This window comes from Hevea brasiliensis, chromosome 14 (genome assembly GCF_030052815.1).
Source record: "Hevea brasiliensis isolate MT/VB/25A 57/8 chromosome 14, ASM3005281v1, whole genome shotgun sequence".
In the NCBI taxonomy this organism is placed as follows: Eukaryota; Viridiplantae; Streptophyta; class Magnoliopsida; order Malpighiales; family Euphorbiaceae; genus Hevea; species Hevea brasiliensis.
The window spans coordinates 59,768,875-59,796,403 of record NC_079506.1 but is presented as its reverse complement, the minus strand read 5'-3'; the positions used below and the strand labels follow the sequence as shown (position 1 = coordinate 59,796,403).

Genomic DNA, 27,529 nt, shown 5'->3' with positions numbered 1-27,529 from the left:
ATTACGCATGCCTTTTATTTCTCCATCATCATTTTTGAACTTTGTGAAGTGATCCCAAACTTGAGATCTTGGCTTAACGAGCTTTCTCTTCGTTTTTGATGTTGTTGCAGTTGCATTTTGGCTTTGATTTGAGTAAGTCGTGCTTGTTGGTTCATGATTCCCACTTGAAGAATCCATATTTACCTATTACAAGAGTAAACAATGAATTAAAATTAAATTAGAAGCAACTGTTAATTTATAACAACCATTGCATTTATAGTGTAAATCAATTAAGAAGGAAGCAATACTAGAGTTGTCTAATATGGGCAGCAACCAACCTGACATAATAGATATCTTCATATCCTAACATACTGGATGCTACATTCTCTAAAATTTAAATAAAAAAACATGAGAATCCATTCTCTTCCTCATCAAAATCAAAGAGCATTCAACACACATTCCTTTAAATCTTTCACGAAAGTAATTAAATCATCTCATAAAGTCATTTTTCAAGCAATTGAACTTCAAAATCACAATAATATGTTCTTTTTTCCCAAGAAAATCAACCCACAATAATTGATGCTCATTGAAAAAGGGATGAGTTTCACTTGTAGAAAAATATGATAATTCATCATTCATCAATCTATTTCTTTCTTCCACTCCAAATACATTAACATCAAACTCTCAAAATTGAAATAGGAAAACCACTGTCATAAAATTTTAGCTCATTTAATATCAAATCAAATTTACATAGAAAACAACCATGACAATATTGAAATAGATTTTATTTATGTGAAACCCAAAAAAAAAATTGAGAAAGAAAATAACATGAGAAAGGGATTAATAGGAAATTTTTCTCATAAAAGTTTTATATACACTAAACTAAACATTAAACAAAATAACAAATGTAGGAAAAGTTTTGAAGTAAAACACATGTAATTAAACTAACATTAAACATATCAATCACCAGCATTTCAAATTCTACCAACATTAGGCCATTTCAGATACCAACATTCATTACCCAACAAACAATAAAAAATCAACTTAAAAACAACAGTAAAAAAAAAAATACCGATTACCGAAGATCCAAGGAAGAAGGCAAGTAGGCAACAGACGACAGTAGATTAAAAACAAAGTTTAAAGTTGGATGCTTTAGTCTTTCAGGTGTTAAATCTTTCAAGAAAATAAACTCTAAATTCTAGAACTGTTCAAAGTTCAAACATAACAAATAAACAACTTTGTTTTTTAGTAACTTAAAGAGTCAAATAGGGAAAGAATTAAAGAAAAGTACACTCAAGAGAGAGAGAGGGAGCTTACATAGAAGAGAGACGGCAGCGAGAGACCGAGGATGCATGACTCGCGATTCATGAAGAACTGAAGGAGAAAGAGTAAACCACACATTGCATGCAAGGCCGACTGGCAACAAGCAAGTGTAAGACTATAAAGCTTTAGGGGGATTTTCGTTTTGGGGGAGGAAGTGAGCAGTGACGTACAGCAGCAATTGTATAGAGAATAGAGAGAAAGGTGTATAACCATATTAGGTTAGGGTTCCCTAATTTTGTCCTAGGCTGAAGCCTTCCTTAAAGCCATAGAAAAAATAAAGCCCTTTATGTCATTCGGTTCTTTTGGTTATAACTGCAAAAAACCGAACTGATCACCCTAATTTGGTTCGGTTTTTCGGTTTAAACCGAGAACTGCTCACGCCTAGTTCTATTCATACACACTGATCATGCATGGACTTATGATCAGTATTGCACAAGCTTTATTATCTTTGATCATGCAAGACTTTATTATAATTCTGCCTTGGCCTAAATTAATAACTAAAAAATCCAAACCTTTTTGCCAAATTGCAATTTAATCTAGTGCTTTTAATTTTGACAATTAGGCCAAATTGAATAATATGTTGCAATTTCATCCAATCAACTAATTTGGTCAAAATTGAATAATAACATTTATTAATCAAAAAATAATTTTAAATATATATTTTTTCTTCTCTCTGCTCTTTTCACATCTCTCATTCCAGTTCTCCCTGCTTCCCATCCATCCTCTATCTCTCTCTCCCCCACCATGCATCCCCTATTCTCTCTTACTATTTGAACTCTACGAGCATACACTCTACGAAAAAGATCAAACTATAGATGAGAATGGAAGAAGGTGGAGCCATAGCAAATGAAAGGAAAGAAGCTAGAGCAGGTACTGTGATTCACTCAAGCCTATGATGGCCACTTTCCCAGTGCAGGGTCCAATCTTTAGGACAGCATCAGGGGCGCTATATAGCAGATTTCTAGTGGTTGGAGTTGTAGAGATGGTGGATTGAGAGAAATTGAGAGGGAACGTGTGAGAGAGGGAGAAAAATTCGGTGGACAGAGACAGGGAGGGAATTTTATGGGAGAGAGAAATATTAAAATTAGAATTACTTTTTATTTTTTAATTAAAAAATATTATTATTTTATTCAGTTTTGACCAAATTTTGTTGACTGGATAAATTTGCAACAAATTGTTTCAATTTGGCCTAAATTGCCAAAATTGAAATAGTTGGATTATTTTGCAATTTTGTGATAAAGTTTGGATTTTTTTTTTTATTTTGTAATTTGGTCCTCCCTTTCTCGTGATGCTGATTTTTTTTTTCTTTAATTTTTGCTGCCTTGCAGCCTCAGATTGAAAGTGGTGATAAAAGTAAGTCTTTCAAGCTCATATACTTGCAATTGTACCTTTTTTTGTTCTTCTGTATCTTTATTTTTTTATATTGTTTTTGTTTTGTTTCTGTTGTCACAGTTATAATGCCTCCCTCAGCCCTTGATCGCCTCGGTTAGTTGTTTTAGTTAGTGGCTTTACAATTGGGTTTTTCTGAGGGTATTTAAATTGTTTTTATTTTGTAAGGAATCATGATTACAGGTATAGAATGCTAATCTTAGATGCAATCATGCAGCATCTTTGCATATTGATTATCCAATGTTGTTTGAGCTTCGTAATGATGCTGCTGAGCGGGTCTCTCATTGTGGGGTTCTGGAGTTTGTTGCAGAAGAAGGCATGATTTATATGCCATACTGGGTAAGCATTCGAAAATAGGGCGGCGTTTTTTTCACTCCATTTTATATTTGCACTCCATCTTGATTGTTTTTAGTGTAAATGACAAAATTAACCTTTCTTTAAATTATATGCTCATTTATTCTTTCTCAAATTTTTAATTGATCCCTTTAACTATATATTAATAGCAGAATCATCTAATCTTTTAATGAAGTTATTAAAATTAAAATAAATTTTGAATTGAAAATGGATTTTTAAAGGAGAAATAATATTATATAAAGTTAATTTTTGAAAAAAAAAAAATAGAGGATGATATGTTTTTGCAACAGAAAAAAAAGCTCAAATTTTTTATGAAATATTAGTAAAATTATTTGTATAAAGCACAGATCAGACAATGGACAAGAATAAATGGTTTTCTCCACAAAATTCATTTTGCTAGTAATTCAACTACTAATTTTTTATGTCGAAATTTTCCTATATGAACGCAAGTAATAATAAAATATCTATTCTTTATGCCATGCTAACATTAAATAAGAAAAATATACTATCATAATATTACTTTTTCACTTTAATTAGCAAGCAACAAATTATTTAGACTAAAAATTCAATCAAAGGTTAAGGGTGCACAACACCCCACACCCCCCCCCCCTTCCCTGCCCGGTCTCTCTTTCTCTCCTTTTTCTTGCTTTCTTTCTTTTGCTGCACATTGATTAAGCTTTTAGAATAAAGAAGATAATAATTTTTTATATTAACAAAGAAAAGGGAATACATGTGGTGCTTTCCTAAAATGATTTAATATTTATTATGTTACTTGTGCTTATTTATAAAAGTGGAAAAAATTGTAATGGGAAATGGCCATTATGTAAAGGTAATAGCCTTTACAGGCCATTACTTAATGGGTAACAGCTTTTACTGGCTGTTACTTGGTGGGTAACAACTGTTACTGGTCGTTACTTAACTGGTAACAACTGTTAAGATTATCCCCTACTGCTATAGTTTCCTAGGTCTAATAGGAGGATCTGGGTTGGTTTGGGATTAGCTTTCCTAAACTTTCTCTTCTTGTAATGTGTATATATAGCTGTGTATGGCTTGAATAACGGTGACAGAATTTTTCCTCCGAAATCTCTCTCTTTTCTCCTTCCTTTCTATTTTATATGGTATCAGAGCCAGAGAATGGCCTGACCTATGTTCCCTTGTTTTTTGTTGAAAACGGCACTACCTTTCTATACACCCTTTTCTAGAGGGAGGTGGACTGCACCACCCATGTAGGATGCAACTACACCTGCCGGCGAGTCTGCTTCTGAAATCTGGTCACCGTTAACCTCCATGCGCCGCCACAGCATCGCTGGACTTATCACACGTGCTGGCATGTGATGTACACTCCGGCCACCTTGCTTGCCAGAGTCAACTCCAATAAACTTGTCCTTGACTTGTGAGTCTTCTTGTTAGGATTGAAACCCTAACAGAGAAAGAATTAGAAGAATTTAGGAAGGAGGAAGGAGTAGGGAGAGAGAAATATAATCAGAAGAGAGAGAGAATTGTTATTTCTCTAGAAAGCATCAGAATGCCTTTATAATGAACTACAATAGAGTTTATAACTACTTGACAGCTATTTGACAACCATTCTCCCTCCAATTACAACTCATATAACTAGCTACTTGACAGCTACTTGAGAACTATTCTCCCTCCACTTACAACTCATACAACTAACCCTTATTCTGCCTCAGTCTTCTTCTCTGATATGTAACAATACCTCCCCCATTAGGACTTTCTTGTCCCTAAGAAAGTTTAGCTTCTGGAAACTGGATCACAATAAAAGAATAGTCTTCCCAAGTTGCATCTTCTACAGGAAGGTTCAACCACTTGATTAACCCCTGAAAAACATGGTGCTGATCTCTAGTAATTGTTCTAGTTTGAAGAATCTTTTCTGGAGCTACTATCACAACATCTTCATGCACTGTAGGTAACTCAGAAAGGGGAACAATATTGCTGCCCAACTTTTTCTTTAACATATACACATGAAATACAGGATGGATTGAAGTAGGAGATAGCTGAAGCTTGTAGGCCACTGTCCCAATCTTAGCTAGGATTTGGAAAGGCCCATAATACTTAGGGGAAAGCTTCAAATTGTGTCTTAATGCCACAAAAGTTTGCCTATAAGGCTGTAACTTCAAATAAACCCAATCTCCCACCATAAATTCCCTTTCAGACCTATGCTTGTTAGCTTGCTGTACCATTCTATTCTGAGCCATCTGCAAATTCTCCTTAAGCAATTGATCCAGCTGCCACCTCTGTTGTAAAAAGTCCCCCACTGCTCCCACAGAGGGCAAGTTAGTAGGAATGATTAGAAGGAACGATGGTTTATAGCCATACAAGCCTCAAAAGGTGACATCTTAATGGCACTATGGGAGGATGAATTATACCACCACTCTGCAAGTGAAAGCCATTTGCACCAAGTTGATGGTTTGAGATGAACCATGCATCGCACATAAGCCTCTAGACACTGGTTAAGTCCCTCGGTCTGCCCATCTGATTGAGGATGATAGGCAGAGCTATAAGACAAAGTAGTGCCCATGCATTTGAACAACTTCTTCCAAAATAGACTTGTAAAAACTTTGTCCCTATCACTGACAATAGTAAATGGTGCTCCATGAAGTTTAAACACATTATCCAAGAACAATTTAGCTACTGCAATAGTAGTATATGGATGAGCCGAAGGTATGAAGTGACCATACTTTGTGAATCTACACAGTACCACCAGTATGGTGTCTTTTCCTTTCGACTTTGGTAAGTGGTCCATGAAGTCCATTGTAATGTGTTGCCATGCTTGAGTAGGGATAGGCAATGGCTGCAATAGTCCTGGTGCAGCACAATGTTCACTTTTGCACCTTGCACATGTGTCACATTGTTGAATCCATAGCATGATATCCCTTAACATCCCAGGCCAGAAAAAATGCTTTTGGAGCCTCAAATAGGTCACATTTATTCCTGAGTGTCCCCCCAAAGCACTATTATAGTATAATTCAATCAATTGCTTCCTCAAAGTTGTAGTAGAACCCACATACAACCTATCCTGGAAATAAAGAATACCATTCCACAATTTAAACCCTGGATGAGCATTATTGTCTAAAGATAGCTGTTGCACTAATTGAGTTGCTTTGCAATCTTTATCATAACTTTGAATGAGATTATCCATCCATGTAGGGGTAATAGAAGAGTGTATAGCACCACAAAATGACTCCTGCCTTACTGGTCTCCTTGATAGGGCATCAGGTGCCTTATTTTCAACCCCTCTTCTATATAAAATTTTATAATCAAGGCCCAACAACGTAGAAATCCCCCTTTGCTGCAGATAGGGGTGGCAATTTTGGACACGACCTGCGAATATGACACGAATACGACATGAAAATATAGGGTTTGGGTTAGGCTTATTCGTGTTCGTGTCGAATTCGTGTCGACCTATTTATGACACGGTTATAATCGTGTCGTGTCACGGGTTAACCCGTTAATTCGACTTGACACATTTATGACACGATTTAATATTCGTGTCACATGTTAACCCGTGATCCACTAACCCATTTGACCCACTATGAACCATGAACTCACCTATGTAGCGTGTTAAATGAGTTAAATCGTGTCAAACCGTGTTAAATGAGTTATTTCGTGTTAAATGGGTCGTGTCATGTTGAATACACCTAATACAATTTAATATTAATCGTATTGTGTCGTGTAACCCGTATAATAGAAGGGTTGTGTTAGTGTTTAAATTTTTGACACAATTTGTTAATCGTGTCGTGTTCATGTCGCACGAACATGTCCCATCAACCTGAATTGCCACCCCTAGCTGTAGATTAGTATGTAACCTTTGCTCCAGCAAGTAGTTGATGCTCTCATGGTCAATTTTGATAAAGAACTGACCTTGCTCAAGATAATGCCTCCACTTAGAAATGGCAAAAGTAATTGCCAATAATTCCTTTTCATACACAGATAGGGACTGATTTCTAGAACCAAAAGCTTTGGAAATATACTAGATGGCCATTTTGTTGGAGAACAACCCCTATACCCCAATTACTTGCATCATTTTCAACAATGAAAGGAAGATTAAAATCTGGCAATGCAAGTATTGATGCTTCTGTCATGGCTCTTCTAAGAGTATCAAATGCTTCTTGAGCTTTCTCAGACCATTGCAACGAGTCTTTCTTGAGAAGATCAGTAAGAGGTTTGCTAATTATGCCATAGTTTTTCACAAACTTCCTGCAGTACCCTGTCAACCCCAAAAAACTCCTCAATTCTTTAACAGAAATTGGAGTTGGCCATTGCAGCATAGCCTGAATTTTTTTAGGATCAGTAGCGACACCCTCAGAAGTTATAATGTGCCCCAAATACTCTACTTCTGTTTGCCCAAAGGAACACTTGGATTGTTTAGCATAAAATTGCTGCTCTTTCAGGATCTTAAAAACTGTAGAAAGAGATGATTCTCCTTGATTTCAATTAATCTGTACATGGGTATATATATACAATTGATTCTTATAATTGTGTTCTACTAATTAGGAAGAAATCCTAAATAAGAAATCCTAAATATGAATACAGAATATAAAATAATATACAGAAAAATAATATAGTGATTGACTTTCCATAACACTTCCCCTCACGTTGGAGCATAGATGTTAATCATGCCCAACTTGTTACAAATATAGTCAATCCTAGCTTCATTCAGAGCTTTTGTGAAAATATCTCCAAATTGCTCTCCAGTTTTGATTTGTTCTGTTGTTGAATCTTTTCACGAACAAAGTGATAATCAATCTCAATATGTTTGGTCCGCTCATGAAATAGCGGATTAGAAGCAATATGGAGAGCAGCTTGATTATCATATCACAATTTCGCAGGCAGGAAGGTCTTAAAACCTGTCTCATCTAGTAATTGAAGTATCCACATTACCTCACATACTGATTGTGCCATGGCTCTGTATTCCGATTCAGCACTAGATCGAGAAATTACACTCTGCTTCTTGCTTCTCCAAGACACCAAATTTCTTTCAACAAAAACACAATATCTAGTAGTTGACCTCCTGTCAACCTTAGATCTAGCCCAGTCGGCATCTGAAAAACATTCAACATTCAAATGTCTATGATTACCATGTAACAAACCTCTTCCTGGAGCGCCCTTCAGATAACACAAGATATGTCCTAAGGCTTCCCAATGAGCAATAGTTGGGGAAGACATAAACTGACTTACCACACTAACGGCATAAGCAATGTCAGGACGAGTGACTGTAAGGTAGTTCAATTTTCCTACCAATCTCCTGTAGCTCTCTTGATCTTCAAACAACTCACTATCCCCTGCTAACAGTTATAAATTTATAGTCATTGGTGCACTGCAAAGCTTAGCACCTAATTTTTCTGTCTCTGTCAATAGATCAAGGACATTTTCTTTGAGACAAGAAAATACCCTTCTTACTTCTCATAACTTCAATGCCCAAGAAATAATTTAACAATTCCAAGTCTTTGGCCTGAAACTGGGTTTGGAGGAAGGTTTTAAGAGATGAAATACCTACAGAGTCACTCTCATTGATGACAATGTCATCCACATAGACTACCAGGAGAATTAGACTAGCCTCAGATTGCCTATAAAATACTGAGTGATTACACTTGCTCTTTTGCATACCAAATTCCTGTACTGCTTTACTGAATCTCCCAAATCAGGCCCTAGGACTTTGTTTCAAGCCATAAAAAGACTTCCGAAGCCTACAAACTTTACTCAACTCCCCCTGAGCAACAAACCCAGGTGGTTGCTCTATATACACCTCCTCCTGAAGATCATCATGAAGGAAAGCATTCTTGATATCCAATTGGTGCAGGGGCCAATCATATGTAGCTGCAAAAGAGATAAACAAGTGAATAGAAGTAAGTTTAGCTACAGGAGAAAAAGTGTCAGAGTAATAAACCCCATATGTCTGAGCATATCCTTTTGCTACAAGGCGTGCTTTTAATCTAGTCATAGAATCATCAGGATTTACCTTTGCTGTAAATACCCATTTGCAACCAATAGCTTTCTTACTAGTGGGTAAAGGCAACAGTTCTCATGTACCATTAGCATCTAAAGCCTCCATTTCCTCTTTCATAGCAGCACACCAGTCAGGATGAGACAGTGCCTCACCAACAGTATTAGGGATAGGAACAGAGTCTAAAGAAGTAACAAAACACCGAGAACAATAAGACAATTGATTATAAGAAATAAAAGAAGAGATAGGGTAAGTATATGAACGCTTACCTTTACGAAGAGCAATGGGTAAGTCTAGGTCAGAATCATGATCAGTATGAGGTACATGATCTCCCAATGAAGTAACTGGTGGAGGATGTGAGTCAGGAATCTTCAATTTCTTGGAATAAACATGAACAACGGGAGGTCGAGTAGGTTTAGAGACAGAAGGAACAGGCTGTGGGAGAGGACTAGACATTGGTTGGACAATATATATTAAGAGATCATCCTCTTCCCCCTAACTCTCATACACAGATGATTGAGAAAAGAATGGAGTGGACTCAAAAAATGTGACATCTGCAGAAATAAGATAACGATTAAGAGTATGAGAGAAACAGTGGTACTCTTTTTGGAGTCGGGAGTACCCAAGGAAGACACATTTGAGACTTTGGATCAAATTTAGTAACCTGTGGACGAACATCACGCACAAAACAGGTACAATAAAAAATTCGGAGTTCAACAGGGAACAAAGATTTTGTAGGAAACAAAGCAGTATAAGGAATATCCCCATTAAGGACAGAAGACGGCATACGATTGATAAAAAAACATGCCGTAGAAACTGCATCCGTCCAAAAGTGTTTAGGAACTTTCATATGAAAAAGAAGAGCACGAGTTACCTCAAGAAGATGCCGATTTTTTCTTTCGGCCATGCCATTTTGGGATGGGGTATCAAACAGGAAGAGTGATGAAGAATGTCGTTTTGTGTCATATAAGACTGAAATTGTGCTGAAAATTATTTTTTGGCATTGTCACTTCTTAATATGCACACAGAAATATTAAATTGAGTTTTGATTTCATTACAAAAGGCACAACAAATAGAAAATAACTCAGAACGATTCTTCATTAAATATAACCAGGTAACACGAGAGTAATCATCAACAAAAGTAACAAAATAACGAAATTCAGTTTTAGAAGTAATATAACAAGGACCCCAAACATCAGAATGAACTAACTCAAAAGGGGATGAAGCCCGTTTATTGACTCTAGACACAGAAGGCAAACGATGATGTTTTGCAAACTGACACGACTCACATTCTAGTACTGATAAAGACTGAAACTGAGGACACAGCTTCTTCATGGTAGACAAAGAAGGATGGCCCAATCTACAATGAGCTTCAAGAGGTGTTAAGGTACTGAAGTAAACAAGCGATCGCGGTACATGATTTTTCAGAATGTAGAGACCACCTGACTCACGTCCTCTACCAATAATCTGCTTCATCGTAAGATCCTGAAATAAACATTGGTCAGGAAAAAAGGAAACAGAACAATTTAAGATATGAGTAAGTTTACTAACAGAAAGTAGATTAAAAGAGAATTTTGGTAGACACAAAATAGATGACAAAGAAATTGATGAAGTCGAGTTCGTAGTTCCAGAACCCATGACACAAGAAGTAGAACCATCAGCTAAAGTAACAGTAGAGGAAGTGAGATTAGACTGAAAAGCAGATAGAAGATTAGAATTATCTGTCATGTGATCTGTCGCACCAGAATCAATAACCCATTTGGATGAGGAAGACACAAGGCATGTAGTGGATTTACCTGACTCAACGATCGAAGTGACAGGAGAACTGATAGGCTTTAGAGATGCTTGATACTGAGAAAACTGGGCATCCAAAACAATGATATTTGCCATATTTGCCATCTGTGATATTTGCCATATTTGCCACCTGCAGATACCAAAACAGTTTTCTCAGAGGAAAATACTGTAGAATCCTCTGCTGTCATATTTGTCATCTGTGATCGCTGATTTTTCCTCTGAAGTTGCGGACAATTATATTTTGTATGGCCAGGCTCATGGCAATAATAACAAATGACACCTCTTGAGTCCTGATTAGAACTAGCCTCCTCATTACGCTGATTACCTCTGTTGTTTGTAATTCCTCCTTTACTTCCTCTTCTATTACCCTGTTGTCCATTTGGATTACGACTAATAAGAGCACTATTGGCAGGCTGTGAAGGTTGAGTACTCTCTGTACGAAGGACCCGTGTGAACGTTTCATGCAAAGAGGAAATCTCAGAACTGGAGAGAATTTGAGATTTAGCAGTCTCATACTCTGAAGGAAGGCCTGCAAGAAAATTCATAACAGCCAGTTGCTCCCGTTGGGCCTGCTGAACTTTTACATCAGGACTAAAAGGCAACAATACATTAAGCTCCTCATATACTCGTTTAAAATCCATAAAATAAGCCGTGAGAGACTTTTCCTCTTTCTCAGTATGGTAGAATGCCTTACAAATATTATAAATACGGGAGATATTCCCTTTACCAGAGTACAGAAAATCTAAGTAATCCATCAACTTTTTAACAAATTCACAGTGATTAATTAAACTAATTACCTCACTATGAATTGAGTTCCGAAGCTGCAAAAACAACCGAGCATCCTCCCTTAGCCAAGTTTGCCATGTATCATCAGTAGGTGGGTCTTTAGTAAGGTGATCATCCTTATCAATGCTACGCAAATAGACCCTAACAGTCTTACTTTACTCCAGGTAATTCGAACCATTAAGTTTGTGTTCCGTGATCTTAGTCATCACCGGAATCACATCAGAAATAACATTCTTATTGTCTGCCGTGTTGAGACAAAGAAAACTAACTGAAACGCTAATCCAAAGTTCTTACAGCGGCAAAATAACCCAAAATAACAAATCAAGCAAATAACGAAATAGGATATGAGAGCCAAACCTCAGAAGTTCTTTAATGGTGTACTGGATCAGGCAACAGCACACAGTGGTAGAATGAGGAGGTTGAGGCGACGCTGGCGATGTTGATCGGAGTCGCCTCCACGCGACGGTGAGTGAAGAAATGGTGAGAACCTGAGTTGGGCGCGTGAGCCTCACGCGCTTGGATTCCTGCGACCCGATCAGAGGGGACGGCCGGTCGGCGGCCAAGGTCTCTCTTGAGCTGGGTGGTGAGAACAAATAGTCACTCTAGATAGATGACCTGCTCTGATACCATGTAGAAAGAGATGATTCTTCTTAATTTCAATTAATCTGTACATGGGTATATATATACAATTGATTCCTATAATTGTGTTCTACTAATTAGGAAGAAATCCTAAATAAGAAATCCTGAATAAGAATACAGAATACAGAATATACTGAGAAATAATATAGTGATTGACTTTCCATAACAAAAACCTCCTCCAAATGCTGCAAATGAGATTTCCAATCCTTGCTGAAAATGAGAATGTCATCAAAAAACACCAACACAAATTTTCTTAAATGAGGTTGGAAGATCTGGTTCATTAAGACTTGGAATGTGGCTGGTGCATTTGTCAGCCCAAATGGCATGACATTGAATTCAAAGTGACCATGGTAAGTTCTAAATGCTGTCTTAGGGACATCTTGAGGCTACATTTTGATCTGATGATAACCAGCCCTCAAATCATTCTTTGAAAGATACTTAGCCCCATTTAGTTCATCCAACAAGTCATTTATAATGGGGATAGGAAATTTGTCATTAGCGGTCTTCTCATTTAACCTTTTGTAGTCTATGCAAAACCTCCATGTGCCATCTTTTTTTTTTAACTAAGAGTATTGGTGATGAAAAAGGGCTTGTACTTGGTTGGATTATTGAGGAAGCTAACATCTCTGAAACCAGCTTCTAAATTTTAGCCTTTTGATAATAAGGATACCTATATGGCCTAATATTAATTGTTTGTGTATTAGGTTGCAAAGGGATAGAATGGTTGTGACTTCTGAATGGTGGCAGCTGTTGAGGTTCTTTAAAAACCTCATAATATTTCTTTAACATAGGGTGTAGTCCCAAATCTGCTACTGCAGCTTCACCAAATGGCCCCTTTTGAGGTGTTGAAGATGATCCAACTTGAGACTCCACTATACACAGTAAGGGAGATTGAAAATCCACTCCGTTTCTTCCAAATAAGTCAATAGAATGACATAACACAGTAGCCTTCCCTTCCCACCTTTGCAATTTCAGTCCTTGTAAAATCACTTCCTTTCCTTCTTTCGTAAAGGAAATCCTATAGGCTCTAAAATCAAAAAGCACAGGATTAAAGCTCCTAAGCCAATCCACTCCCAAAATCATATCAAAACTCCCCAATGCTAATATTCTAAAGACAAATTGAAACTTATAGGACTGAATTTTCCACATAAACTGTTGACACTGATGACTGCACTTCAATTTTCTCCCATCAGCTACTGCTATTGTTGTAGCAGGTATGTCCAGCAACTCTAGTTCCTCAGCCACTTTCTTGTCAATAAAACTACTATTGCTGCGACTATCAATTAAAATCACCATTTTTCTATTTTTATGGATCCCCAAAATTCTAATAGTTTCTGTCTCTTCACTCTCTTCTACTGCATGGACAGAAAGCATAGGTTCTTCTTGATCACCCACATCTTCCATTTCCTCTGCCACCTCATGCCAAACCTCCTCTCCATTCCCATCTTCCTACTCTCCAACTTGCAAAGCTGCTAATGTCTTAGTTTTACATTGATGGCTCGGAAAGTATTTGTCTCCACATTTATAACAGGGTTTGGATTGGAATTTAGAATTTGAGTTGTTCTGAACAGTAGATTTGGTAAGATTAGTATTGGAATTTTGGTTAACAAAAGAAGTACTTCCAATAGAAGTTGGTTTACTGGTACTAGTAGCAGAATTTAGGGCTTTATTGGTCAAATCTGGATTTGGTGGTTTAGGGGGGTAAGGGAACAATTGAGTAGGTTTGGAGTAGGAATTATATGGAGTGAAATTGGAAGTTACAGATCTAGGGTTGGAATTGAAGGTTCTATTTTTTTTTTGTATCCCATAACTGTTCTTGCAGCCTAGCAATTAATCTAATTGGGCTAACTGTTCTATTGCATCAGCTAAAGTAGCTGGCTTCATCATTCTTACCATTAATCTAATTTCATCCTTAAGCCCTCCAATAAAGGCAGAAAGAAAATAAGCCTCTCCTAAATCTGGCATAACCCTTTCCATCCTTATCCTTAAATTCTCAAAGATATCTTGATATTCTTCTAAGGAATTTTCTTGCCTAAGCTTCATAAATTCTTCCACAATATCTTCCAGCCCTTGTTCCCCAAATCTATGACAAATTTCCTTCTCAAACTCCTCCCAAGAATGGTTTTCCCCTCTATTCCAGTTTTGAAACCAAGCATCTGCCCTATTGACGAAAAACAAACTAGCAATTCCAATTCTCTGATCCATAGGCACTTTGTAAACCTCAAAATATTTCACACATTTTCGTAGCCAAACCCTAGGTTCCTTTCCCCCAAAAGTAACTAATTCAATTTTAGGCAAGAAAGGGTTCATACCTTCATTGTTATAGCTATTTTCATAACTTCCTTGATCTTTCAACTGCTGATTAGTAGGAGGAGTCGGTAACAGTCCCCTATTATTGGCTTCTCTAATACCAGATCCAGCACCAACTTCCCCAACAACATCTCCTATTCCATATCCTTGCTCGATTTGCTCATAAAGGCTCTCATATCCCCTCGCAATGCATCATTATCCCTAGTTGACTGATTAATTTGCTCCTGCATTTTCTCCATCTGATCTGAGAAACTTCTCATCTTCTCCCCCAATTCTGCCAACTTAACCATCTCAGGACCCACTACAACAGTTCTAGTCATTGTTGTGATCTGCGACAGTGAAACCCACTCAATTTCCCCTTGGCAAGGCTCTGATACCAAATGTTAGGATTGAAACCCTAACAGAGAAGAATTTAGGAAGGAGGAAGGAGTGGGGAGAGAGAAATAGAATCAGAAGAGAGAGAATTGTTATTTCTTGAAAAAGCATCAGAATGCATTTACAAAGAACTACAATAAAGTTTATAACTACTTGACAGCTATTTGACAGCCATTCTCCTGCCAATTACAACTCATACAACTAGTTACTTGACAACTATTCTCCCTCCACTTACAACTCATACAACTAACCCTTATTCTGCCTTAGTCTTCTTCTCTGATATGTAACACTTCTCAACTACAAAACAGCTCCGGGTCTCCTTGGTCCCTCAACTCCAAAGCCAAAAGCTTTACTTCACTTTATTTCGGACCTGTTTAGAAGGTTTCATTCAAACAATTCTTTTCAAGTGTAATTTTAAGTAGTAGCACTCTCAGCATGATTGAAAAGAGTAGCTCCTTCAATACAGGTGACTCTGAGCCAATTTTCTCTTCTTTTTCTAATTCTCCAACAATTACTACTGTTAAATTGCAAGGTAGTAATAATTATACGTCATGGTCAATCTCAGTAGAGTTGTGGTTTATGGGACAAGGTTATGATGATCATCTAGTTAAAAATGCTAGTGAAATTGATGCAAATGATAGAACTAGTTGGAACAAAATTGATGCACAGTTATGTAGTCTTTTGTGGTATTTTTTGGACCCTAAATTATTCACCTTATTTCAGTCCTGTAAAACATGTTGTAAGGTTTGGACTAAGGATAAGACTTTATACACTAATGACATACAACGTGTATATAAAGTAGTCTCAGATATTGTCCATCTCTAATAGAATTAACAAGATATGGCGAGTTATTTAGGGCAAATAGAAATACTGAAGGATGAGTTCAATTCTCTTATGCCATTTTTTGATAGTGTTACTGCACCGGAACAACAACGAGACAAGTTTTTTATGGTCTGGGCTTTGATAGGACTTCGATCTGACCTTGGTTTTCTACGAGATAATCTCAACTACAACTATTACCTATGTGGGCATATAGGGATTCTTTTTATTTTTGGTGTAAAGCAGTAGAAAGTTTGTTTTGTTTCTAGATTTGTTTCCCTCAAATTTCCCATCTCAAGTTTTCCATATTCACAAATCTTCATTTCTTGAGCTAAGATTATCAAATAGTGAAGGTTTATTTGAAGTGAAGGAGAGCAGTTTATCTACATTTCTACATCCATATTCTCCCAACCTATTCAGGATCCTACTAGAATGAGCTACACTACACATGCCCATTCAAGATCATAGTTATTTTAGTTTTAAATTGATTAATGCTAATGACGTCTAAGAATGATGGATTTAATGTCTTTGTTTGATTTATTTATACTTTTTATTTAGTTGTGTATTTAATTTTATTATATCTTTAAACATCAATTCATTTCATCAACTTTGCAAATTTTTTCAAAAAAAAATTTGTCATATTGATATGCTGTTATTGTTACATTACGGTCATTATAGGTCTGTTTCAGTTACCCGCGACTGCAACCATGATTTTAAACAATGTATTATGTTAATAAGCTGTTAGTTATGTCATTTTAAATTATTAAAAATTAAATTGGAATCTAAATCAGAAGTAATTTAATAAAGCTTATAATCGAAAGAAAGGTTTATTTTGTTATTTACATTAAAAAAGTCAGTATGTTTACATTAAACAAGGTCAATATGGAGTGCTAGTATAAACTAAGGAGCGTGAATGTCACCAGCTTGAAAAATATTTTTGTATGTGGCTGTATAGTTGGATTTTACTGTATGGTGAATAACAACATCAAGTCCATAATTCCTGCTCTGGTGTTCTAATCTTTTTCAGATGATGGAGAACCTCCTCTTGCAAGAGGGAGATATAGTGCGAGTGAAAAATGCAACTCTTCCAAAGGGAACATATGTTAAATTACAACCTCACACAAAGGATTTTCTGGACATATCCAATCCAAAAGCTATGTGAGTTAATATTCTTATCAACAGTTATTACTATTGAGAGAAACATGCATACTTTTTGGGCTTGTAGTGGTACTGCTGAGTCGTGTTGACTGTTAGAAATTTTGATTTAAATCTTCCTGACGAGTGAACTAACCAACCTACCCACTGGATTTCTCCTTGGAAGTTCTATGAATTTATCCGAGGCAGTTGATATGGGAGTGATGTTATATTCAATTGGAAAATATCCTATTCTTAGTGTCAATATTGTAAAATCTCTCATCACTCTTTTTTTTTTAATGCTTGTTTCTGAAGGAGCGGAAGCATGAAAAACACAAGTTTATACCATTGAATTAAAAAATTTTCACCTAGGGTTACATGCGTCATGTAAGATTTATTTTTATCTATTTGATTTTAATGATAAACAACATATTAAAACTCTTTTAATATATTTTTGGATCTGTATTTGCCATTTAAGATTTTAGAATTAATTAGATTAATTTTAGAACCCTAGATTAAATCAAGAACAAATACACTAACCTCTTGATGCACTGCAGCGTATTTGTACCTTTGGGATGCGTTTTTAGGACACCAGATGTTGTCCCTCTAGCTTGTCCACACTAAGTTCACCTATGGCAGCCCTTGAACAGCTTCTAAAGCTTTTTCTATGAATTAGAAAATCAAGTTTTGCCTTTTGAGAGATTAAAGATGTAAACAGAATACTAGAAACGATTTCTAGTATTTTTAATTCAAGAGATTGTTTACTAATCTCTTGGAATTGATGAGAGATGAAGAAGAAGAGAGAATGAGAGTCTCAAGGGAGGCGGCACAAAGGGAGGCAACAGCTGGTTATATTTTTTTCTTTTTCATAACAACACTTATATAGCTACTTCACCACTTAAAACCCTTGCCACATGTCACCTTCTGATTGGCTCTAGATTTAATTGACCCAATCACATTGTGCTAAGTGTCAAACCTATATTTAATCTTAATTTTAATTATCTTAAATGATTAAAAGACATTTGGCAAGCTTATGTGTAGTGCCATATGTCACCATCTCATGCTGCCACGTCACCCTGTGAAATGACCAAAATATCCCTGTGTCTTAATTTTGAGTTCTCAACCTAAAATAATTATTTCTCTTCTTCTAATTAATTTATATCAAATATAAATCAATTAATTAATCTTTATTAATTATTTTCTCATTAATTAAATTTATATTGAAACACTTTAAATATAAATTTAACTTATACTATACATTCAATAATCTAGATTTGGTTTTAAATCATGCTAGGGACTTTGCAATCTAATTGCAAACCAAACCTATTTAATTAATCAATTAAACTCTTTAATTAATTAATTAAATCATATTTAATTTGGTGATTACTTGTGTATGTGTGTGACTTACTAGGCTCATCACTAATTGGCAATGAGATATGATATCAACTCTTAATATCGTCAGAACTCTTTCTTACCATAAATGACTTCTCTAAATCATTTTATGCACCTCATAGATCATGGTTAACACCTAGCATAGCATGTCATAGCCACCCAATCAGTAATAAGGTTTGCCTTAAATGAACCTATAATCATATGTTACCATGTACTAGAATCTGTCTGTTACAAAATCCCAATTCAAGCTGAAGTCATGGTTTATATCAAACTCTATTTGCTATGAATATTATGTTCTCTTTTAATTCAAGTTCTTGATTAAAAGATTTTTCTCATTAGAAACTCTTTTCTGATTAAATCTATCTGTCCTGGCCAGGAGCTTGAAACATCAAGAACAATTAAATGAACATAGGATTTTATCCCTATTTACTTAGAGGAACAGATTCCATCTTAATTAACATCTACCTCTATATATATAACTAGTAGGAGCCAACACATGCCTATATACCCATGCACAGTACAAGTATGAAAGCAGTATCAAACTCAAACCACCTATATACAAGATAACTGTGCTATCTCAGGTCTAAAGGTTATATGCACTGATATGATTTATGACAATACATTGACAAGAGTAAACTCCATGTGTTTGTCATAAATATCACTGGTTCGGCCTACTTATCATGTATAAGTGCCTATCATGTTTGTTATATGGCATGAGACTCACCATTCCATCTTATTTATATCTCATATAAATAACTTGGGAACAAACATGAATACAATCTTTCTGGATAAGTCATGTCCTTACTCGATTGTAAACTTATTTATGATACTTTGTACTAGAAATACTGTCACTCATATTCTTAACAACTTAAGAATAGAATTTCTAACAAAATATCAATGGACCTTTTCTATTACACATAAATATATTATGTAAACGAAAAAGTGAAAATGCCTTTTATTAATAAAAACATGTACAAGATACATACTAAATGATATGCTCTAGGGCATACTACTAACAGTTTCCTTGTCAGTTCATATTGAAATGTGTGCTTCACTTTTTGATGTGTGATACTCAACAGAGTTCTTGTAGGTACTTGATTATTTTTTTGACACTCCGTATTTCATGTCTTGGAAAGGGGTGGTGCTGTCATTGTTTTTTCAGGCAGTTGGCTTAATGTATTTTGTCAATTATCTTTTCTTCAATTGTTTTTGGAAGTATGGATGGACTCAGGAATTCTTTTCCTGTTTTCCTTAGAAATTAAATTGGTTATCATGCCAAACTTGTGTAGGAAGATGCATTAAAATTTTGCCGCCTTCATTCAATTTTTTTTTTATTTTATTTTTTTGAGAACTCAACATCTAAACCCCATGCAACTAATTTTTCTGTTATGTTCTAATATTTTATTTGATAAAACAACTTTCTTTTATTGTATTTTGTTTATTCTGTCTCCAAGGTAAATCTCTGCTTTAGGGTTTGACTAAATTTTCCATGCAGCCTAGAAACAACATTAAGGAATTATTCTTGCTTAACAACTGGAGACAGTATTATGGTGGCATATAACAACAAAAAGTATTACATTGATATTATTGAAACGAGGCCTTCAAATGCAATAAGTATCATTGAGACAGACTGCGAGGTGGACTTTGCACCTCCACTGGATTACAAGGAACCTGAAAAACCTGCTCTGCCTATTACTCAAAGCAAGGCAACTTCTCAAGGTGCTGTTTCTCTGAACATTGCCTTCTGTTTTTTTATCCTGGTTTCTTGCCTGTTTCTATATTTTTCCATATTGTGCAATGTAAATTTCCTGTAATGCCATGCAACCTTTAAATTTTTTATTATTTTATTTTTTAGTGTGAAAACTTTCACTTTCAAAATGCAATGAATGTGAACTCTTCATGCTTCTGCTTAGGTGCAGTATGCTTTGTATCACTGTCCATCAGTGTAATTCTCCTCACCTGCTGAGTTGGTGGCTGGAATGGATAACTGTTGATGTGATAGGATAGGATAGAATGATCATTGGATAAATTTCAACAACTGTCCTTAAACTTATATAGTTGTAACACTACAATCCTTTAACTTTAAAATGTAACATAAAACTCCCTAAACTTTCAAATTTTGCACAGTAAAATTCCTTCGACTTTCAATTACTGATTTTTCAGTTAGAAACTGATGTGAATAACTCCCGTACAACGCTTAGTCAACATTTCTCTCTCATCTCTTATGCAAAGTGTAAAATTATTCTCTTTACGCATGAAAAATTATTCTGTTTATAGAGAGAAAAATGATTCAATTTACACGTGGTTGGAGAGAGAAAAGAGAAATGCTGATTAAGCTCCATACTGGAACTGTCCAGGTCAGCGTCTAACTGAAAAACTGATAATTGGAGGTTAGAAAGTTGATGGGGTTCTGTGTTACATTTTTAAGTTGAGGGACTGTAATGTTATAACTTGATAAGTTCAGGGACAATTGTTAAAATTTATCCAATGATCATTGGCATTTTCTTGTTTTGAAACAAATAACGTCTAGTTGAATTTAGTATTCTTCTGTCCACAAAACATACATAATTATAAATGCACAAGAGGTGCTTGGGTGCAGGATGCAGCTCCTATCAGGAGCCATCTTTCACTGTAGTCCCCTTCTCTCTCTGTCTCTCTCTCTCTCTCTCTCTTCTTTTAGCAATGATTCTTGATTCTACACTTGGACAAAATGTGAAATTGGCCCTCTTTGAGTCCTTTTTTTCCCCTTTTTGTTTTTATTTGGTGTGGATGAGAGGATAATTAGCTAATATATGTGGTAGAATCAACAGCAAATTTTACAACATAAAAAAAATTGAAAAAAAAAAAAGAAAATAAAAAGATGAAAGGATAAAATTGTTTAAAGTGTGCTGTTTACATGCCTTGGGTCTGTCCTAAGCATTGTTTTAAAGATTGCCTGTTACATTACGTATTGCCCCATGTGTAACAGAAATTTAAGGGACCTATACGATATTGGGCAATTCAGACAAGGTGAGTCACATATCATAGTGAATTGGCACCATGTTAGTGCAAATGGACATATCACCTGTTCCAGGGTGAGTTGCACCTTAACAAATTGCTAAAAACATGGAGAATCAGGAAAACAGGCTTGCATGGATATTTTTTGGTGTTGTTTTGCCATGGGAAGGACTAACATCTTGAAAAGATAAGAAGCGATCTTCTTTTGATAGGTAGCAACAGGTTAGGGCAAAAAAAGATAAAGCTTTCACAACTTGCATGCTCATTTTTATCACTTTGAGTTAGAGCAGCTGCGAGTTTTGAACAAGCTGAACCGCCACCAACATTTCCCTTTATTTAATCTTCTTCCTTTTTTTTCTTTGTAAACAATTTTTTCCCCATCCTCCTCTCTCAGTTTTTTATGCAGCAGCAGAAAGGTATTTATTTATACTTTTATGCATTTATGTAACTATAAATATTTATAACTACATAATATATATGCGTTTTGATTAATTTATTTACCTAATAGTTGATGTCCTAATTTTCGGTTTTTATTTGTAATTTCTGAAGTTAATGATGGATGTTAATGGGTATTTATTTCAAAATATTGTAAAAATTATGGTTCTTGTTCAGTTTGAATAAATTTAAGTTTTTATAGATCTTTCATAATTATTAGGTATTTTCTAATTTATTTATAGAAATAAAATGTTCCTTTAGCTGTTTGTGACTTGATACTTTTTTTCTTTCGGTTTCAAATCTTGTTTTACCATTGATTTTAGTGAGTTTGCTAATGATTTAAAAAAATTCACAGTATTGGCAACTGATTTGGTCTGTTCTGGGCTGATTAAGTCTATTTCCAATACAATCTTTCTGATTCTGAAACTGTTTCAAATTCCATTATTTAAAACCATGGTCCTAAGGCGCACATCTGGGCAATAAGGCATGCGCCTTGAAGATGTCGACTGCCTTGGGGCTGAGCATGCCTTTATAACTATGCTGATAGGGAATATAGAGATATTACATTGCAGCATTGAGTTATTGAATGTTGGAATGGTTTGAGATTTTGATTGCAAGTTGGAAGTTCTCATCCATTTATTCCTTTTTATTTTATGATCCAAACTCTCTTTGATTCTTGCAGTTGAAGAGGATCCTGCTGAGACTGAACCAAAATTTAGTCCTTTTACTGGAGTAGGGAGACGCTTGGATGGGAAGCCTTTGAAGCACCAACCTGGGCCGGAGTCTTTACAGGGATCCAAAGACAAGCAACCAACTGTTGCCAATGGTAGGGGACAACATTCTGTGGGATCTAGTTCAGAAAATACACGACGACAGTCTCAAGGAAAACTTGTGTTTGGTTCAAATGTCAGCCGTGCTGCTAGGGAAACACGGAAGGTAAGATTTTTTTTTTTTTTTAATTTTTTTTTATATTTTTTTCCTACAGACCTTCATTTTGAATAAAACTGCTTTTATTCATCCAGCCAATATGAAATAGGTTTTGACCGTAGAACTTCTAACCAAATTGGTTCTTTGATCATGCAGGAAGCTGGAAAAGAGGTGAAAGAACAAAGTGAAAAGAAAGAAGAACCAAAGTTCCAGCCATTCACTGGAAAAAAGTACTCTTTGAAGGGTTGATTGTATAATCCAACTATTTATACCTTTGACTTGTTAATGCTTTGCGTAAAAACAGTAGGAATTATATGCTGATATGTGATGTTATATTATTGAAAGATGGAACTTTAAGTTGCAATGGGAAGCAACTAGTAAAACACCCTTGTTTGACTAGTAAAACACCCTTGTTTGACATGATTGTGAAGCTTCAAGTGGATTGGCAATTGTGCTGTTCGTGCTGTTTTCTGTATATCCATGCCAAGCAACATCATTATTTAAGCCAGATATAAGATTCCACAATTTCTATTGCTATGTATAGAGAAATAAAAACGATTGCAGGTTCTGGGATTGTCTTTGGATAGCTATATCATGGCGTACCAATTTTAACATAAAAAGGGGTTTCTAATTACTGACTCTTTTCTAATATGAACCTGTCTAACTCTACGTTAAAGTCAGCTTTTAAGGGGAGGGTCACAAACCAATATATATATATGTATATATATCAATGTGAGACGTATCATTACAAACTCTTTTGAACGGTATATCTTCGTACAGAGAACTAGGATTATGGCCTACCGACTAGAGAAGGTGAGGCTCTGATACTAAATGTTATGAATTTGCTCAACTTCACTTTAAAAATTGGCTTTTAAGGGGAGGGTTACAAACTTATACATACAATATCTAAGACCTCCCTTGCTAAACTGATGTGAGATGCATTAGCTTCCTAATCATTCGTTTCAAATCAATGAAAATAATAATTTTTATTATTGGGGAAGAAATTGCTGTTGACTTGGAGCTTTGAATTTTTTTTTTTCTAGCATTTTGTAGTGAATTAAATTGGTGACAATCTGGACTAGGTTGTTTGACTAGTAGTTGGTTTAGTTATGTGAAACCTATTTTAACAGGACAACATGTTCAGTTCAGTTTTATACAAAAGTAAAAAAAGAAAAGAAAAAAAAAAGACGTTGCTTTCTAAGGCAACACAATTTTAGCTACAAAATGTTTATACCAAAAAAAAAAAAAAAAGACGTTGCTTTTTAAGGTAACACAATTTGAGCTACAAAATGGCAAAAGAGTATGTATTTGTTAGAAAAAGTATTTTCTATTATATACTTAGGCGAGAGGTTTGTAGGAATGAATTGAATCCCACTTCGGAAATGAAGGAGGTAACGGTGTTTACATGATGGACTAACATTTATAAATACGTCTTATTGAGAACCAATTCAACAAATGAATGAGCTACTAGAAATTTTAGCATTCATTTTCAACCGCATAAAATAAGAGATTCACATGAGAGAAATAAACTATTAGCATAAGTAAAATTTTCCAATAGGATCAAACATTTCAGATTGAAATAAGGCACCTAGCAATTATTATCATTCACATATGTACAAGCATATTTTATAAAGCTACAAACTACACACATCCATAGATGCCCTTTTTCTCAATCGAATTATTCACTACTAAGAGCAATAACCAGAGTAATGTGGCTATAATAGTTCATGGGCTCTGTAACAAATTGCATCTATGTCTCTATTTTCAGTTTATCCTCCTCTAATGTCTACTAACGCTGTAATGGCCCAAATTTCCTAAAATGTGTTTTATAAACATTACAACTATTTTAATATTGTTATAATTGATTTAAAAATTCTAATTTGTGAAATTTGATAAAAGTTTATTACACTATTTTCTATTAGTGTCAATAAGAATATAGTTTGTCTATTTTTGGTAAGAAAGAATTTTCAAAGAAAAGAATATATATGTGTGTATAGTATAAGAGGTACAAGATATTTTAGAGTTTAAAATGTTAAAAATAATAATAATTATATAAAAACAAAAGAAAAAGAATGGACCAATCAAAACTAAGTTTCTCTCCCGTTCCATGCCAGTTCATAACACTTACTTACCTAACCCATCCTTCCTTCCCATTGACTCTTCCTTCTCCATTGATGCACTAGTATTGATGAGCTTTCATAAGTGACAATGATGGTCGGCGACCAGTTCGGACCTAACCATGATCGCAGGTGGTTTCAAGAATGATGAGGGAATGGAGGAACGATTCCAATATGTTGTTAGCTTTCCAATGCCCTCACTTGTAATACCCCTATATTCGGTAGTGCATTCTACTGTTCCGATGACCAGTGTGTGTCTGTCTGGACAGCTAGGATGCCTAGAATTAAATTTAAATGTTAGAAAAGAGACATAAAATAATAAAATACAAGAAAGGAAAATACAAAAAAAACAAAGGAAAAATAATAGCAATGAAGTGTAACCAAGTTAAACGAGCCGAAAACCGTAGCGATGGGTGACCGCACGGGGAAGTTACGGCGTAGGCAATAGCCGACCCCAGGACTGCAAGAAACCCTCAGAATTTAGTTTCGAGACAAAATTAAAGACTTATTGAAGTATAAGTGACATTAGAAATGCCAAAGAAAAATTAATTAATTAGTACAAAGAAAAACGAGAAATCGAGAAAACGATAAAACTCGGTGTTACTGAAAAATCGAGAATACAACCCGAGTAGGGGCATTGTGGCCATTTGACATCCCGAGTTGCCTTTTGAGCTAAATGTCCATTAAAAATAAATGATATTAAACTTTGAAAATGCCATGAAAAATGAAATTTTAGTTATTGTATAAATTAGGCAAAATATGGGGTATAATGTTGAATAAATGAAAGCTTAACATTAATCTAAATTTTCTAATAGCTTAGTGGACCACTAAGGAGTATCTAAAGCATTAAAAAAACCAAAATTGTCCCACTAACATTCTGCAACACCATTTCTTCCTCAAGTCTTCTCCTTGCGGAATTCAAGCTCCATTCCAAATCACCATTGCCGGCCATGGAAGGACCTCCATGCAACCTTGATTAAGTTACCTTTTTCACCAGGTTCCTTCACTAAACCTTGTCTACACACCTTGGGCAGCATACTTGGAGCAAAAAGAAGGAAGTTTAGTGAGGTTTGAGCAAGCTACAAAAGTGAGTAAGTGTCCAATTCTCTTCCTTTAATAAAAGTGATGCTTGAGTTAAGGGATGTTGTTTGGTGAAGAAAATTTGATGAATATAAATTAGGTTATAAGTGCAAAACTGTGAACCCAATTGGTATGAGGCCAATGGGAGGTAAAACTAGACACCAAATACGCCAATTTTCATGTAGAAATGTTGCCAAAATTCTGCCTAGAAACTGACCTTAAAAATGACCAAATCCGGATTAGTGACTTGAAAGCCTGAAAATTGACCATTTGGGCAGCAGTTAGTGTTTTGGCCATAACTCACTCAAAACAGGTTCAAATGACCTGAAATTTTTACCATGAATAGATTAGACATAGATCTACAACTCTTATGAAGACACCAAAACCCATAAATGACCATAAGAAAGTCAAATAACTTGCACAAGTTCGGGTATAAAAACTGTCAGAACTAGAAATGACCTAAAAATAACCTAAAGTTGCCATTTTAGTGCAATCTGTCCAGCTTTAGTAAATTAACCATATCTTGGTCTATACAATTCAGAATGACTTGAAATTTTTCCTCGAGTGCAATAAGACATAGAGCTACAATTTTTCTTCTTTGACCAGAAGCTAAAAACCAAGAGAAATAGGACTTTAAGCTAGACCAATCTAGCACACAAAAATTGAGAACTTGACATTTACATACAATGATGCTTGAAATAATTTGGCAATGAATGCCAACTTGTAAAAATGGTAAATTGCACTATATTGGCAGCATATTGAAATGCAAAATTTGACATATTGGTAACATTAAACCTAATTCACCTAGAGTGCATCGAGGGTCAACATTATAGGTTGACTAAGGAAAATAATAGAATTAAATAAATTAATTATTGAACCTTATTGTTAGCGACAATTTAAATGAGTATTGAAACACTTCAAATTATATGTTTCAGTTAGCAAAGACTCAGGGAAGGGGAAGAAAACACTGAGTCAGGGCCAAGAGGTTACACTTCAAAGGTTTGTGCATAACAGTTATTTCTTTTGAATTTTCAATTGAAATAAATTATGACAATTTGTCTGTTATTATTTAAATTGTGAAAATTTATTTGAATGATATTTGATGGATACTTATTGATTGAAAAACATTATAAATGGTTTGAAACCACAGCCATCATGTATATTGATTGAATTCTCGCTAGCTTGTCTAGTGGGACGAATTGGCTTTGAATTCCCTCTCTGACTGAAGTGTTGAGGTGTGCGTCAGTTGAGGACGAATAGGATTAGTACTCATATAATTGCTAGCTAGCTATGTTATTCCTCATTAGCCATTGGCTTTTGGGATGAATTGGACTTTGGGAACATGATTAAGCTGTGTGTATGATTTATTGATATTTATTGTGATATTGTGAAATGGAGTTTAAATTCTTTATGACATTCACTGTCTTTTGAATTTAACTATGATTTTAAGTATCCACAGTTCATATGATATGGTTTATGGTTTTAAATTGTATTTTCTTAATGTTGTGCACCACTGAGATATTGGCTCAGCGATAGCTTTTTCATTCTTTGTCCGAGTAGACAGAGACAGATAAAGCGTGAGTAAATTTGCTTGTGCTACATTTTGAGATTTCGCCGGGTGTATTGAGTATACCATATTTTGTAGTTTTTGTTATAATGTATGTGCTCTGTATGTATATATTGTACTTGGTCTTGAGCAGTTGTAAACTAAAATTGT

At 35.2% G+C, this 27,529-nt stretch overlaps 1 protein-coding gene across 3 annotated transcripts in view; it reads left to right on the top strand.

The window, feature by feature from the left end:
- LOC110670075 (uncharacterized) overlaps window positions 1–23,012 on the top strand; it is a 29,768-nt gene extending 6,756 nt beyond the window's left edge. For all 3 annotated transcript variants that reach the window (XM_058135477.1, XM_058135478.1, XM_058135476.1), the window contains 7 exons: window positions 2,631–2,655; window positions 2,755–2,787; window positions 2,909–3,030; window positions 16,758–16,888; window positions 19,752–19,975; window positions 22,371–22,624; window positions 22,772–23,012. In XM_058135477.1, the coding sequence (XP_057991460.1) occupies window positions 2,631–2,655; window positions 2,755–2,787; window positions 2,909–3,030; window positions 16,758–16,888; window positions 19,752–19,975; window positions 22,371–22,624; window positions 22,772–22,864 (882 nt within the window). In that variant the 3' untranslated portion in view covers window positions 22,865–23,012. The remainder of the gene's footprint in view (window positions 1–2,630; window positions 2,656–2,754; window positions 2,788–2,908; window positions 3,031–16,757; window positions 16,889–19,751; window positions 19,976–22,370; window positions 22,625–22,771) is intronic.
- The last annotated feature ends 4,517 nt before the right edge of the window (window positions 23,013–27,529 follow it).